At 51.5% G+C, this 13549-nt stretch overlaps 1 protein-coding gene across 4 annotated transcripts; it reads right to left on the bottom strand.

The window, feature by feature from the left end:
• Positions 1 to 2680: 2680 nt before the first annotated feature.
• LOC112545010 (immunoglobulin kappa light chain-like) lies at positions 2681 to 13207 on the bottom strand. 4 transcript variants are annotated; one of them, XM_075907678.1, is made up of 6 exons: positions 13086 to 13207; positions 12142 to 12459; positions 8981 to 9289; positions 6793 to 6888; positions 6657 to 6706; positions 2681 to 5106 (listed from the first exon to the last, which is right to left on the bottom strand). In XM_075907678.1, exons 1-6 carry the CDS (start codon positions 13126 to 13128, stop codon positions 5062 to 5064), a joined length of 861 nt encoding a protein of 286 aa, XP_075763793.1. In that variant the 5' UTR covers positions 13129 to 13207; the 3' UTR covers positions 2681 to 5061. The 4 variants fall into 4 exon arrangements, with proteins under 4 accessions (XP_075763793.1, XP_075763792.1, XP_075763795.1 ...); XM_075907677.1 differs by having other exon boundaries at positions 6793 to 6891; XM_075907680.1 differs by having other exon boundaries at positions 6793 to 6891; positions 12142 to 12456; positions 13086 to 13184.
• Between the last annotated feature and the right edge of the window lie 342 nt (positions 13208 to 13549).

Consider the following 13549-nt stretch of genomic DNA (forward strand, 5'->3'; position numbering starts at 1 on the left):
AGCCCAGCCCAGTGCTTGGACCAGCTGTTGCAAATATGCACCGTAAGGAGAAATAAAAAACCTAGTTGCGGGTACTCTGGTAATCAGCTGGGCGGCTTTGGAATCTCTCCTGAGCAGCGGCACAAGCACCCAGTTGACGGGGACCACTGCTCCCAGTAATAAGGCAGGATAATCTGGGGGTGGGAATAAACTGATCTGAAAACAGCCAGTGAAGGGTGAAGTAAATTTTTAATTTCCTCTAATGAGCCATTGGCTAGTTCTTCAAAGTGAGTGAGTTCAGGGTGCAGATCAGGGATGGATGAGAGTTTAGCGAGACCTGGGGGAGCGCAATTTCACGTATGCGCCACAGCCACAGCCAACAGGTAGTAGCGCATGCACGGGGCCTATTGAAGCGCGGGGTCTGGGGCAGCCACCTCGCTTACCCTGCCATATATCTGCCGCTGGTGCAGTCAGTTCCAATGTCCCTGTAACTCTAAGGCTGGATTTGTCCTTTTCAACCTGTTTTGGAAGGCGAGTCGAATAGCAAACGCTGCAGACTCAGAGGAGTTCACGGGTGCATTAAAAATGGTCTGAATCCTCAGCTCGTTTTTCAGCCAAGGGCTGAACATTCCAAGCAAGATCCCCGGGATGGGTTCTGTGCTCATCACGTGCCCTGTTGCCACAGAGGAATTTTCAATAAAATCTAACAATCTGTTTGAAATTGTAACTAGCTGTTGTGACGGTTTGGCTGTTTGGTCGCATGGGGAGGTGTCTAACGTTATTAAATGTTGTCAAACAGGGTCAAACCATTTACACCCAATTGGAGTTTGAGTAAAAGGCTCACGAGCAAGGAGCAGAGACGAATGAAAGCGAAAAAGGGGAAGCTGTCGCTCTCAGGCGGATCCAAGCCTAGATGCTCGCAGCTGTTTCACAGCTGATCTCAGTGACTGTAGCCAGCCTGTAAGGGGTTGACTGCCTGTAACGGCTGTTGGTTTCTTTTTACTGTAGCTTTCGGCTCTGCATGTGGCTCCCTTCTAAAAGGTAACTGAAAATTAACCCACTGGTCCATGTAGACTTTCAACAGCAGGAAGTCAGATACAGATCCAGACCGACCCTTGAAGGTTGGGAGATTTCCTAGTGAGATATGCAGGCACCTTTGCCACATGTATGTGTGTTTATGGACAACGCCCACCCCTTTGAGGGCGTGTAGGGTCCCTCACAGCCGAAGCAGATCCTAAGGGGCACAGGAGTGCAGGAGCCTGTGTGTGGCTTACACACTCCCTGTGCATCTCGGAGCTCGGCTCTCTGCTCAGTGTGACCCAGGTGAGGGGGAGGGGGCTGTCAGGGAGAGACTCTACCACCCTCCCCCCCCATTCCTCTGGACAACAGCCCCTGTGGGGTTGGGGGCCAGGGCTATAGAGTCTGCTCCAGCCATGATGTCGGAACGGCAGCTGTAGAACGGTCCCACCACTGTTCTGTGAGCTGGGAGGGAGACTTTTGCTCCCTCTTCTCCCTCCCACAAATGTCCTGAGCTTGGTTCCTCCAGCTGGGGGCTGGTGAGAGCGGCTGGGGTGCTCAGGGCCTGCCTTACACACACAGGCAGGCACAGCAAACTCAGCCCCTCATACATGCAAATTCCTGCCCAGACCCTGCACCCCTCCCCCCCCCCCCCCAGCCTCCTGCCTTGAACTCCCTCTTGCACTGCAAATTTCTTGACCGCAGCCGTAGCTCCCTGCACCCCAAAGGCCCCATCCCAGCCCCACCGCAGAGACTGCACCCCCAATCAGAGCCCTCCCCAAACCTCCTGCCTCAACTCACAGCACCCTCCTGCACAATGATCTCATTTTTGGCCCCACCCTAGGGCCTGGAGTGACCCACAACATCTAATAGCCCTGGCTCTGCATCAGAGTGAATTCCGTCCTGGAGAAGAGACGTCAATCTAAGTGTTGGGAGCAATTTTTAATGGTGATGTGACGTCCATTTTGATTCACCAACTCCATTTTGTGAAGCCTGCTTTGAAGTAAACAAGAACTGGCTCAAACTGGCTTTTCCTGCCAGAAGGGCTAAAACTGACTTTTACCTCAGGAGTGTGCACAACCTGCTCCTGTCAATCATTCCATTTTCCCGCCATCAGATGAACAAAAGGACTGCCCCCTGCAGGGACGGGGGCTCACTCTCGCTGACACCGGAGAGAGTTGCTGTGGTGATTTCCACTACTTCCCACAGCAAAGGCTTGGGTTTGGTATCTGGGATACACCAGACCGTATCCTCAACTACCTTGAGAGCCATCAAGCAGCATCTCCATTGGATTTCAACATATCTGTGGGGAAGACCCAGAGGCCGTGTGTGGATCAGAGAAGCTGTGCCAGAAGACAGCAACGATTCCTCTCGCTCTCTGTGGCGAAGGCCCAGAGCAGCATTCAGGAACCGTATCCCAGACCTTGTCCTTTATCTAGTCGTCATACATGGGACCACCCTACAGCTCCTCCCTGAAGGCTTCCAAATAGCCGGATGGTCTGAGGTCCTAGGCGTCAGCTGTCCACAGTGACTACCATCTGAAATTATAATGTTTTATTTACCCTATTATTTCTTTTCTTTCCTTTTTGGCTGTGGGGAGGATTATTCTTATTGAAGTTGCTAATTGCTATTGTTTACTGTTGTATTATATGCTGTATGCCTTTCAATGTTTAATAGATGGGTTAACTTTATTTCGGAGTCTATTGTTATTTCAATTCGGCCCATAATCCGCTGGTGAGAGATACAGCATTGCCAGGGAACCTCACTTCTGGTGACAGGAACAATTAACATCCAACTAGATTCAAAATGAATCGTTATTGTTGCTGAGTTCCTGGGTAACATAATGCCCCATGGACCTTCAGGCAATGCACTAATGGCAGCTGGTGGAATGGAGGTGTCAGCCCAGACTGTAGTTCAGAGAAGTGGCGATGGTGCAAGCAAACTCACTTCCTTTCTTTGCACATAACAAGCAGGAGACTTACACACCTTTGGAATTCTCCCGGCCTGCCCTCCCACACACACACCTTTCCCTCCCTGTTTCCCACAGTTCAGACGTTCATTTCATGCCGCTTGGGTGCCCTGTGTTTACAGTGTTTAATAATAAAATTAATGTGTTTCACAGCAGTCTTTATTACATTACATGAAAGCAAGCAAGCGTACCCCAGCACAGCTACGGTCACGTAGCACTAAGCACAGTGCATGGACCAATGGGAATAAACCCCTCCCAAGGCAGCCACTGCACTCCCAGGAATAGCAACAAGTTTTACCAACTTTCAGTATCAAATTGATGCCTCAAGGCATCCCTGATCCTTACAGCCCTGCCCTGTGCTCCTTTAATAGCCCTGGTCTCAGGCTGTTCAAACCTGGCCTCCGGGCACTGTGGCTCAGTGGTCCAGCCCTGAGTGAAGCTTCCCTTCCCAAATATTATGGAGGGTACAGCACACGGCTATAATCATAGGGATGTTGTCATTAGCAAGTCCAGCCTCCCATGAAAACATCGCCAGCGGGCTTTCAAACAGTGAAAAGCACATGCCACAGTCCTCCTCCACCTGCTCAGCCTGTAACTGAACCGCTCCCCGCTGCTATCAAGGCTCCCTGTGTATGGTTTCATCAGCCACAGCATGAAGTGGTAGGCAAGGTCTCCAAGGATCACAGTGGGCATTTCCATTTGATCTTCTGGTCTGGGAGGAAAGTCCCCGCTTGCAGCTTCCCAAACAGGCCCATGTTCCGAAAGATGCACGTGTCATGCACCTTTCTGCAGCAGCCTGCATTAATGTTCCTGAAACACTCTCAGAAATCCACAAATGCCTGCAGAACCATGAAGAAATACCCCTTGGTTGCAGGAGTGGCTTGAGGCTGGCTGCGGCAGCTGGCGCCCCAGGCGGAGCGCGCGATTGGCGCCCCCACGCACAGGGCGGTCAATGGACTGATGTCGTTGGGGGCGCCCCGGGCACCCCCGTGACATCATCATCGGGTGCCCCAGGTGGCGGTGCCCTAGGCGGCAGCCAAATCCGCCTATAGCCACGGGCCGCCCCTGCTTGGTTGTTCTCAGAGGCTGGACGGTCTGATGCCAGAAGTGGAATGGGCGTGTGATCTCTCGCCCCTCCACAGCTTGGGAAGCCCATCCGTGCAAAGCCATCCACAGTTTCATGCATGTTTCCCAGAGCAGGATGTGATTGGTGGCCCTGCACACTTCCGTCGGCATGGGTCTAACGGTCGACTTGCCCACTCCAAACTGATTGGCAACTGAGTGAAAGCTGTCTGGAGACGCCAGCATCCACGGTGCGTCTCCACTTGCTTCTCCACCGGCAAGGCAGCTCTTACACACGGGTCCTTGCGCCACAGGGTGGGGGCATGCCTAGCACAGAGTCCCAAGAAAGTGACTTTCCTCCTCTGAAAGTTCTGCAGCCGCTGTGCATCCTCCCCGGCTTGCATGACGCTGGGATCCCACCATTCTGTGCTTGTTTCCCGAGCACCAAAGCAACATCCCACTGGGGGCCGTGAAGGTCACCAAAAAAATCTTTTGTTGTGCGAACGCCACATGGATGCCTCATCGTCACCTTGCAGCTTCAGGAACAACGCAACTGCCATTCGTGCCCTGTTAGTGAGGCCTCGCGTCATTTTGACCAACAGCTGGGGATCCATTCCTGCAGACCGAGAAGGCAGAACACGCAGCACAAAAGCCGTTGAAAGATGGCGCCAAATGCGGACAGAAGTGCAGGGGTTGCTGGGATGCGCAGCAATGCACCATGGGGAATTTGGACAGGGCCCAGTAGGCCTTGCGCCTCCGCACAAACCTCTGTGTCATCAGAGGAAGTGCTGTGTGGGGCAGCTACCCAGAAAGTGCTGTGAGTGTGACCAAGCTAAGGTGCTGGTGGCTGAGAGTGTGAACACCCAACAGTAGTTCACTGCTGCGCTCCAAAAGCAGCATTGTAATGTCCAGTGCTTTCCATCCTCCGGTGTAAATGTGGCACGTGGCTCTCACTTTCTCTTTCCTTTCTTCTTTTTTTTCCTCTTCATCTCTTGTTTTAAAAAATACAAGCTACTTTTGTGAGATGGCAGCAGTTAAAAGGGAGCATTTCTGTTGTGTGTCAGAGTCGCGTATTCCGTCTGAAATAGAGAATGGAAAGATCTGCTTGTCACGTTATTGGATTTTAAGGGGAGCAGCCAGATCACTACTACATGCACAGGTGGAGGGGGTGTTTGCCCTAAAGTCTGTACAAAGGGGGCCATGTGAGGTGTCAAATGAAAGATTATGTTCTACTGATTCTATGTATGCTACTCGTGTACTTGTATGATGTCTATATGTGGAGTTATTATGAATATGGACTCTGTGCTGGTATTGTGAATGTTCTCTGCTGTAAGGAAGGAATGTCCAATAAATGACTATGCTAATTAGCACGGGCCCAATGACAATGGCTCTCAAGGTGGCCAATACACACCTAAGGAATGCATCTGGAAGCCTGCAGACCAGTCAGTATCTAATGGCGGCTGCCAGCATGTGAAACACAGACAGATCACTTGACCTTATGACCAGCTCCGGTTTGGGAGACACCAGAGATATATAAATGCCATGAGGCGGACTCCATCTTGTCCTTAATCTTGCTACTGATCCCAGATGCAGCCTTGCGAGGGACAGCGAGCCGTGAAGCAGGGGCAGATGACTGTTTTGCGGGGCCCCGGGCAGCGTAATTTTGCAGGACCCCCCCTTTGCCACGGCTCATGTGCAGTGACGCCATGCGCATGCGTGGGGCTTTTTAAAGCGCGGGGCCCGGGGCCGCTGCCCCGTTCGCCCTGCCCTATATCCGCCCCTGCCGTGAAGGATTGCTGACCCATCCTGACATGGGATGTACACCAGAGACTTCTAAGCGAGCAGTCTGTAACATCTCTGCTAAGAATCTGCATCAAGAACCTGGTGATTGGTGCATGTAATCTCCTAAACAACCTTACTCTCATCCTTTTCTTTCTTTTGTTAATAACCATTTAGATTGTAGATTCTAAAGGATTGTCTCAGCGTGCTCTTGTGGGTAAGATCTAAAGTGTAAATTGACTGGGAATCTGTGGCTGGTTCTTTGTGACCAGGAGAACCGATTCGGGGTAGGTGAGATTGGGTTCTATAACCCCTCACCTGTGTGTAAGGCCCAGGGCTGATTGTGGCACAGGGAGAGCTGGAGTGTCTGAGGGGTTTTGCTCATGAGGCTTCCTGCTGGCCAGATGGGCAGCTGGAGAGCTCGGTGTGACTGGTTTGTGGCCTGTTTGGGGAAGGTCTCCAGTCTAGGGCTGTAAGCAGCCCTGGTTTTGAGCAATTCGCCCTGAGCGGATGCCCTCAGCAGTGCCCAGACCCGGCCCGGTCTGTCACTGGTGTTATGAAAAAATTCCAGCATTAGAGAAGAATTCAAGGTATATCAGATCTGTGGAGCAGAGTTCTCTTTGTCCCCCTCTGTTGTCTTTTGTCCTGGGTGCCAGGTGTCATTTGGTGGTGTGTGATATGCCAACAGCCCTACACAACACTGCTGCTAGAAGAACAAAGGAAACCTCAGAGAATTTAGGAGGCATGGTGTGGACACGAGGGTTGGACACTGGCCAGGACTTTGGTTCTATTCCCCTGTGGTTAAAATGCTGTAGCTTACTGATGTGACAGATGCTGAAAACCAACTTACCTGCGGTACCTGCCTCATCGGTATGGGGTTCTCTCTTGGGACAGCTCTTCCTGAGGGATGAAACAGACAAAGGTACAGTTACAGGGATGTGTGGTGAGTGACTGTTTTACAGGAGAGAGAGTTTTGACTGAGTTACCTCTGGTCAGGCGCTTTCTCCAGAGCAAGATCAAGAGCTGGATCAGGAGCAGGATGAAAATACAGGGCAGCCCAGCGTAGAACACAATCCTACAGTCTGCTGCAGAGAGAAGACAGACCGAGAAGTGAAAACACCTATCAAAACATGGGCTGCTGTTCTCTATGTCCCGTGCAACACCATGAGCTAAGGGAGGTCTTTTCCCCGAAGCACCACACCTGTTGTTCGGTGGTCCGGGGCAGTGGTTCTGAAGCTGGGGTATAAGTACCCATAGGGGTAAATCAACTCATCTAGCTATTTGCCAAGTTTTACCGCAGGCTACATAAAAACGCTCGCAAAGTCAGTTCAAAGTGAAATTTCATACAGAGAGCAACATGGTAAAACAACGCTCTACAGCAGGGCTACTCAACACGCAGCCTGTGGGCTGCATGCAGTCTGTTTGTTTGTGGCCCGTGGTACAGTTTGGGTTTACACAGGGCTCAACACGTGGCCCATGGTAGGGGCCCAAACAAAAATGGTAGCCAATAGAATGGTCTTCTGTAGATACTCGTTTTAGTAGTTAAATTCCTGGACTGTCATTGCTCATTAAAAGTGCTATCATATGGGTGGAAATCGGGTAAATATTGCATTTTATTAATATCAGCAGAACTGACTTTTTAAATGGGGCCTGTGTGTTGTGTAGTCTTGCCTTAATCTTTGTCTTCATGCCCGTCAGCGTGAAAGATGCTAGTTGCATATATTTGCATATATATTTGCATGAATATGCAATCACACTTAAGTTGCAGCCCTTGGCATGTAATGTGAGTATCATGTGGCCCCTGGGGCTTCCAAAGTGGAGCAGCCCTGCTCTACAGGATGAACTGAAGTGTAAGTCCAGTGTGTATATCCCGATTGATTTCTCATTCTCTGGTAAAGTGAGCAAGTCAGCCACTACTCAGTAGCAGAGCAGAGCAACACTTGGGTATGTTTCTCTGTGATCGTGTGAGCAGGGCGTTTTAAGGGAGGTGTAACTCGGGGCTGCGTGAGAGAAATCCGGCTCCTGAGAGGGGCCTGGTGTTATGGGAAGATTGAGAGTCACTGCTCCGTGGCAGGCTGGCTGGCTGTATGTGGAGGGCAAGGAGCCTGAGAAAACCAGGGAGAGGGACCTTGCAAAGCAATCTCTCGTGGGTATTGTGTCTCTTCTCTGCCTCCCGCCCCCCAGGAGTCCTGTCGGGGCGAATCTTCAAGTTCCATGGTCAGATCACAGGTGGGTTCTCTTTCCCAGCACAAATGTGTGTAAATGCCGGGGCAATTAGGCAGCGACCCAGGCTTTGGGAAGGCTGGACAGGCCTGTCTTGTGGTCTTGACGGGCTCATCTGCACAAAAATGTTGCCCCTGTCACTTTGCCGGCACAGCTTCTCCTGATTGAGGAACTGGAATTGGCGGGGCCGGCGTAAGACCCTTTCCTACCAGGGTCATCCGCGCCGAGGCTGTTCCTGGCATAACTACGTCATCAACAGTTCACAGCACAGCCCCGCGAGATCCCCTGGAACTGCTGAGCCCAGCCCTAATGCTTCCAGCCTGCCCGGGCCATTGTCCCATGGAGCCATTTCAGCCTGAGACACCCTGGTCCTGCCATGGCTGCGATAGGATCAAGTTATTTACAAGGGGTGGCTTGGACTCCTAGCAGCCAGCGATGGAGACGACCCTGTTCCACTGGGTGCCCTCTAGCTCCCCCCAACCCCTTCAGGGTTGTTCCCTGCGTGATAGTCACTAGTGCTTTGTCCAGTCCCCTTTCTAAGGTCTTCCTACCTGCACCAGGGCCTCTACTTCCTTATCTGTTAGCTAGTTCTGCCCTTCGGCTCTCCCTAATTGACCCTTCTAGGGCCTGTCTGTGCTCCCTTGGAGGGGAAGGTTTGGGCTGCTTGACCAGACACCCACGTCTCATGCCTGGGGGTTGGAATGTAAAGGTTTATAGATCTGGGGCGGGGAGGTGGATGATGAGGAAGGAACCAGAACTGCCCCACCCTTCAAGCCCCCTCTCTATGGCTTCCCAACCTCCCCTCACTCCCATCAGTTACCCTTCACCTGAGCTGTTCATTTTTCTAGCCTAGAGTGGCTGTCGCTGAAACGTGGTGCCCAGATGCCACTGTGAGGGGTGTAGGATAAGTGCCCAGGAAGGCAGGTGAGGTTGGATGACACGATACTGGACCTGTTTCCTTGGTGACGGTAGTGCTGATGTTTCTCCCTGTGCCGTTCTCCTTGGCTGTACAAGTGCAGTTCATCCCCTGGTTCCACCACTTGGACAGGATTGTCGTTAGGCTCCAGACGCTGAAGACCCCATCCCCGTCTATGGCTCCGGCATCCATCTGGCCCGCCAAGTCCCCCTCCCCGGTGTCCCAGAGAATGCTCCAGGGGGGAGCGAAATCCGAGAGCAGGCAAAGAAGAGGCACGTCATGGAAAAGCTCAGCATCTCCCAGGTCGGAGGGCACCAGGACGGAAAGTCTCGGCTCGGAGGCATCTAAAAGAAAGTTTGGTTTGGTACACAACACAAAGGAAAGGCTAGTCAGTCTGGCGGTGAGTATACCAGACCGGGAGTCAGGTCCCATGAGATTTAGTCCCAGCCCTGCCTTGCAGTGTGACCTTGGGGAGACATTCACCTCCCCTGCATCTGTGCCTCAGTTTCTCCAGCTGCAAAATGAGGGAAATGATCATTGCAAGGTACCTTGAGCTCTAGTTATGGATTCTTCCTGGTTGAGGAGCCATTCTGGCTTCGTCTCAGAGGGGAAGCGAAGTTAGTCAGTCTCTGAAAAAACAACGAGGAGTCCTATAGCACCTTACAGAGCGACTGATTTATTGGGGCACCAGCATTCCTGGGTAAAAACCACTTTGTCAGCTGCATGGAGTGGCAATCCCAGCGTTAGGGATATATATACACACATACCACTGCCATACCAAGGGAAGCATATGCTAGTAGATACACACACACACTACCTGTTAGAGGATTTACCTGGCGTAGCTGGGGTACTTGTGAGGACTCAGCACAGAAATGGGGGAGGTGCAGGTGTCAGGGGAGGGAACTGGATTGGGTTGGAGGAAGTCGGCACCAGCTAGCTACTCTGTTCCCAGTGGGGTCATTCGACAGCGTGACCATTGCTGCCAGCAGACCTGTCCCTTCCCATTTGATTAGAAACAATCCCATTCCAGGCCCCGCACCTTGTTCTGGCGCAACCAAACCTTGCCCTTGCTTCAATTTAAAGCTGCCTATCAAATTTGGTGGTCCTACTGCTTACCATTTAGGAGCAGTTCTTGAACACGCACACACATGTAACTATATACAGTACATATATTTTTCTTACACATATATTTGTATGTATATAGCTCTCTACCAGCACCGGCCCGAGCCATTTTTGCACCCCGGGCAGTGGGCGCACGGTGCAGGCGTGGCCCCGCCCCCGGGCGCACAGCACCCCTTACAACTGCAATCAGGCGCCCTCCATAGGTTGGCGCCCTGGACAGCTGCCCGGCTAGCCCCCCCTTAATCCCTGTGAGAGCCCTGCTCTTTACCCCTGTGATTTCCTCTCCATGCATCTGATGAAGTGGTTTTTACCCACAAAAGCTTGTGCCCAGATAGATTCGTTATTCAATACGGTGCTATGGGACTCCTCGCTCTTTCTGCAGTCTTACTGACGCAGACCAGTCAAGCTAAATTGCCCTTTTCCATTCATCCCATAGATCTGAGGCACAGCCCCTAGTAGCTCCTGTAAGAAGGCCCGACCTTTCTTTTGTATGTGCACTGGTTGGAATTGTGAGGAAGTGGGGCGTTTGGGGGGCAGCAAAGGGGAGTTGCATGCAGAGGGGGGCACTCAGTGTCCCGGGATGTTACTGGTTTAATGTGACGAGGGGACACACTCAGTTCTGGCCAAAGGGAGGCCAAAGGGCTGCAGAGAGGAGACTTTGGAGACCTGCCCAGCTGTTTCTAGCCAGGAGAGAACAATGGATGGAAGAGGGGAGAGAAGAAGAGAGGGACCTAGACAACCTGGTTACCGGGATAGAAGACAATGAACAGGGGAGGGGCTGTTGTAGGGGATAGTGGAGGCTCTGCTGGAAGAACAGGACTTTGAATCTGGACAGAGGGGGAACAGGCAGAGCCCCCCGGGCTGCAGGGCAGGGATGAGCTGGGCTGAGGGGGGGCCAGGCCCACAGGCCTGAGGGATCCTTTGCTGCATTCAAAGCTCAATAACCCCCCCTGCTTGATGCTGGCTGAGTCGCTCTGGTCTGGAGAGCAGGGCTGCACTAGTCCCTCTGGGCATGGTGGGCCCGGGGGTCCAGAGGGAGTGGACCCCCCACAGGAGCTCACAGCAGAGTGGGCGGCTGACGACCCTGAGAGGCGCCGTCCTGGAGGCGGGGGGCAGACCCCCCCAGGTGAGAGTGGGCTCCCCGAGAAGGGGCTGCCGCACTGGAGGGGGGGGTTCTGCCCAGGGACCGCGTGGGCAGGACCGGTGAGTCATGACAGGTATACACACACACACCGCGTGGGTCAAAACCACAGAGCTGTGCCTAGAGGTACGTTAAATTCGCCCCTGCATGTTGTACTCCGCCTCTTCAGACATTGACTGTTCGCCTGTGTGCACGGGGGGTGGGTGGAATCAATTAGCAGAGCTTGGGTGAATTCCGGCAAAACGAGACCGATTCACAATGAAGTCTGAAGAGGCTAGCGGGGCAGATACCCCACCTCCGAGGCTCAGGCAGCTTCGGTAAAACGATGGGGAAGAGGGACTAGCAAATCTGACTTCTACGTAGCTACGAAAAGGCAGGGGAATAACACTTCGCAGCGACACTGCGCTTTCCCATAGACCTCGGAGTGTTTTCCCACAGGGGCACCATTAGCCCCATGGTACAGCTGAGGAATCTGAGATGGAGAGACATGACAGGTCACCTCTTCATGAGAACTTAAGAGCGGCCACACTGGATCAGACCAAAGACCCATCTAGCCCAGTGTCCTGTCTGCCGACAGCGGCCAATGCCAGGCGCCCCAGAGGGAATGAACAGAACAGGCAATCAGCAAGTGATTCCTCCCCTGGCGCCCATTCCCAGCCTCTGACATAGGCTGGGGACACTGTTCCTACCCATCCTGGCTAACAGCCATTGATGGACCTAACCTCCATGATATGACTATTTTCCAGGTCTCCAAATTCCCCCCCCCCCCCCACCGGGTACTGGGTCACTGCCTGGAACACACTGCCTTCTCCCACAAATACCTACAGCTGAACACTGAAATGGAGATCAGTCACAGCCGTGCAAAACCAGGTAATTTTTCCATAGCACCCCCTAGCATTGATACACAATTATTTGGACGCATTAGAAACTTACCTGTGACAATTAGCCTGGTCCCATTCCCAAAGTCGGGGTGTATATAGGCATTAAGGCCACAGAAATACACCCCGGAGTCATCTCTTTGTACGTTGCTGATCATCAGAGAAAACCTGTTTGCTGAAATGTTCACTGTACTTGAGTATCTTCCATCTGACATTTCAATCCTTTGCAAACTTCCACTCGGCTGTTCCTTGTACCACAGAGCTCTCTGTCCTTGTAGGGAATGGCTACAATCCAGCTGTGCCTTCTGTCCAGGAGTCAGCCACATCTGGCCTGGACTTTGCTGAATTTGTATCCCTTCTTCTGAGGGAGCTACTGTGCAGGAGAAGAAAAGAGGGTGTTAATAGTGAGCACTGGAAAAGGTTCGGCTTTTGCGACACATTAGACAGAGTAGGTCATTGGAGAACAACAAGATGTACGTCTCCCTTAAAAAATTACTTTAAGTTGTCTCTGCTTCTAGTCAAAATCTGTGTTGGCATCCATGTAGCCTGTGCAGGAATTAATATAATGTAACAGCAGAAACACATCTCCGGGTGGAAGACTTTCAGTTCCTTTCCCTAATCACCCAACTATGCATTCCCACTCAAGCGTGATCAAATCAACGGTAACAAACGTCACTTAATTGTAAATGGGAGCCTTTTAACAACTTGTATTTCAAATTCTCTTTGCTCAGTCTGCAGAAAAATACCTCAGCCCCTATATAATACATCAGCAAGAGGGAAGAGGAAATTTTTCACCCCAATTCAGGATATTAACCAGAAACTATTTTCAAGGTATAAACTATTTCATCACCTCTCTTAATACAAGACGTGATTTTCTCTTTCAGCAGATAAATATTAGTTAGAACTTTTTGGAACTGCAGAAGGTCCTGGAGCAGAAAGTTAACAAGTTTTAGTGTGGTGGAAAACAAGCATAAAATAAATCAGTCTTAAAATACTTACTGTGCAGATAGACTAGAATCATCCCAACTACCTGATGAGACATCTTGTGCCTTTCTTCAGTGAAGAATAGGTGGTGTCTGTCTCACAGCACCTGCTAGCTAATGGATTTCTTGATGAAAGACTTTGTCACGTGGAGAGGAAAATGTTCAATTTCCTCTTAAAGACCTATCGGGCAACATGCACGACAACAGAAGAGGGCCAAGATGTATTAATAACCCCACTCAAATCTTACTCTTAGTGCCAGCCGCGCAATCCTGGGAGGGGGAAAATTCCTTTGCTGCTAAAGTATGTCTACACTACAGAGTCTACACTGCAGAGTTTTGTCAGGAAAACGGCCATTTTTCCGACGAAACTTGAGGAACGTCCACACTGCAATTGTATTCTTCCGCAAGAAAATCGAAAGAATGGAGGGGGTTTTCCGGCATTGGTAATCCTCTTTCTAGGAGAAAGAAGCCTTTTTTTTT

This window comes from Pelodiscus sinensis, chromosome 24, assembly GCF_049634645.1.
Source record: "Pelodiscus sinensis isolate JC-2024 chromosome 24, ASM4963464v1, whole genome shotgun sequence".
Classification (NCBI taxonomy): domain Eukaryota; kingdom Metazoa; phylum Chordata; order Testudines; family Trionychidae; genus Pelodiscus; species Pelodiscus sinensis.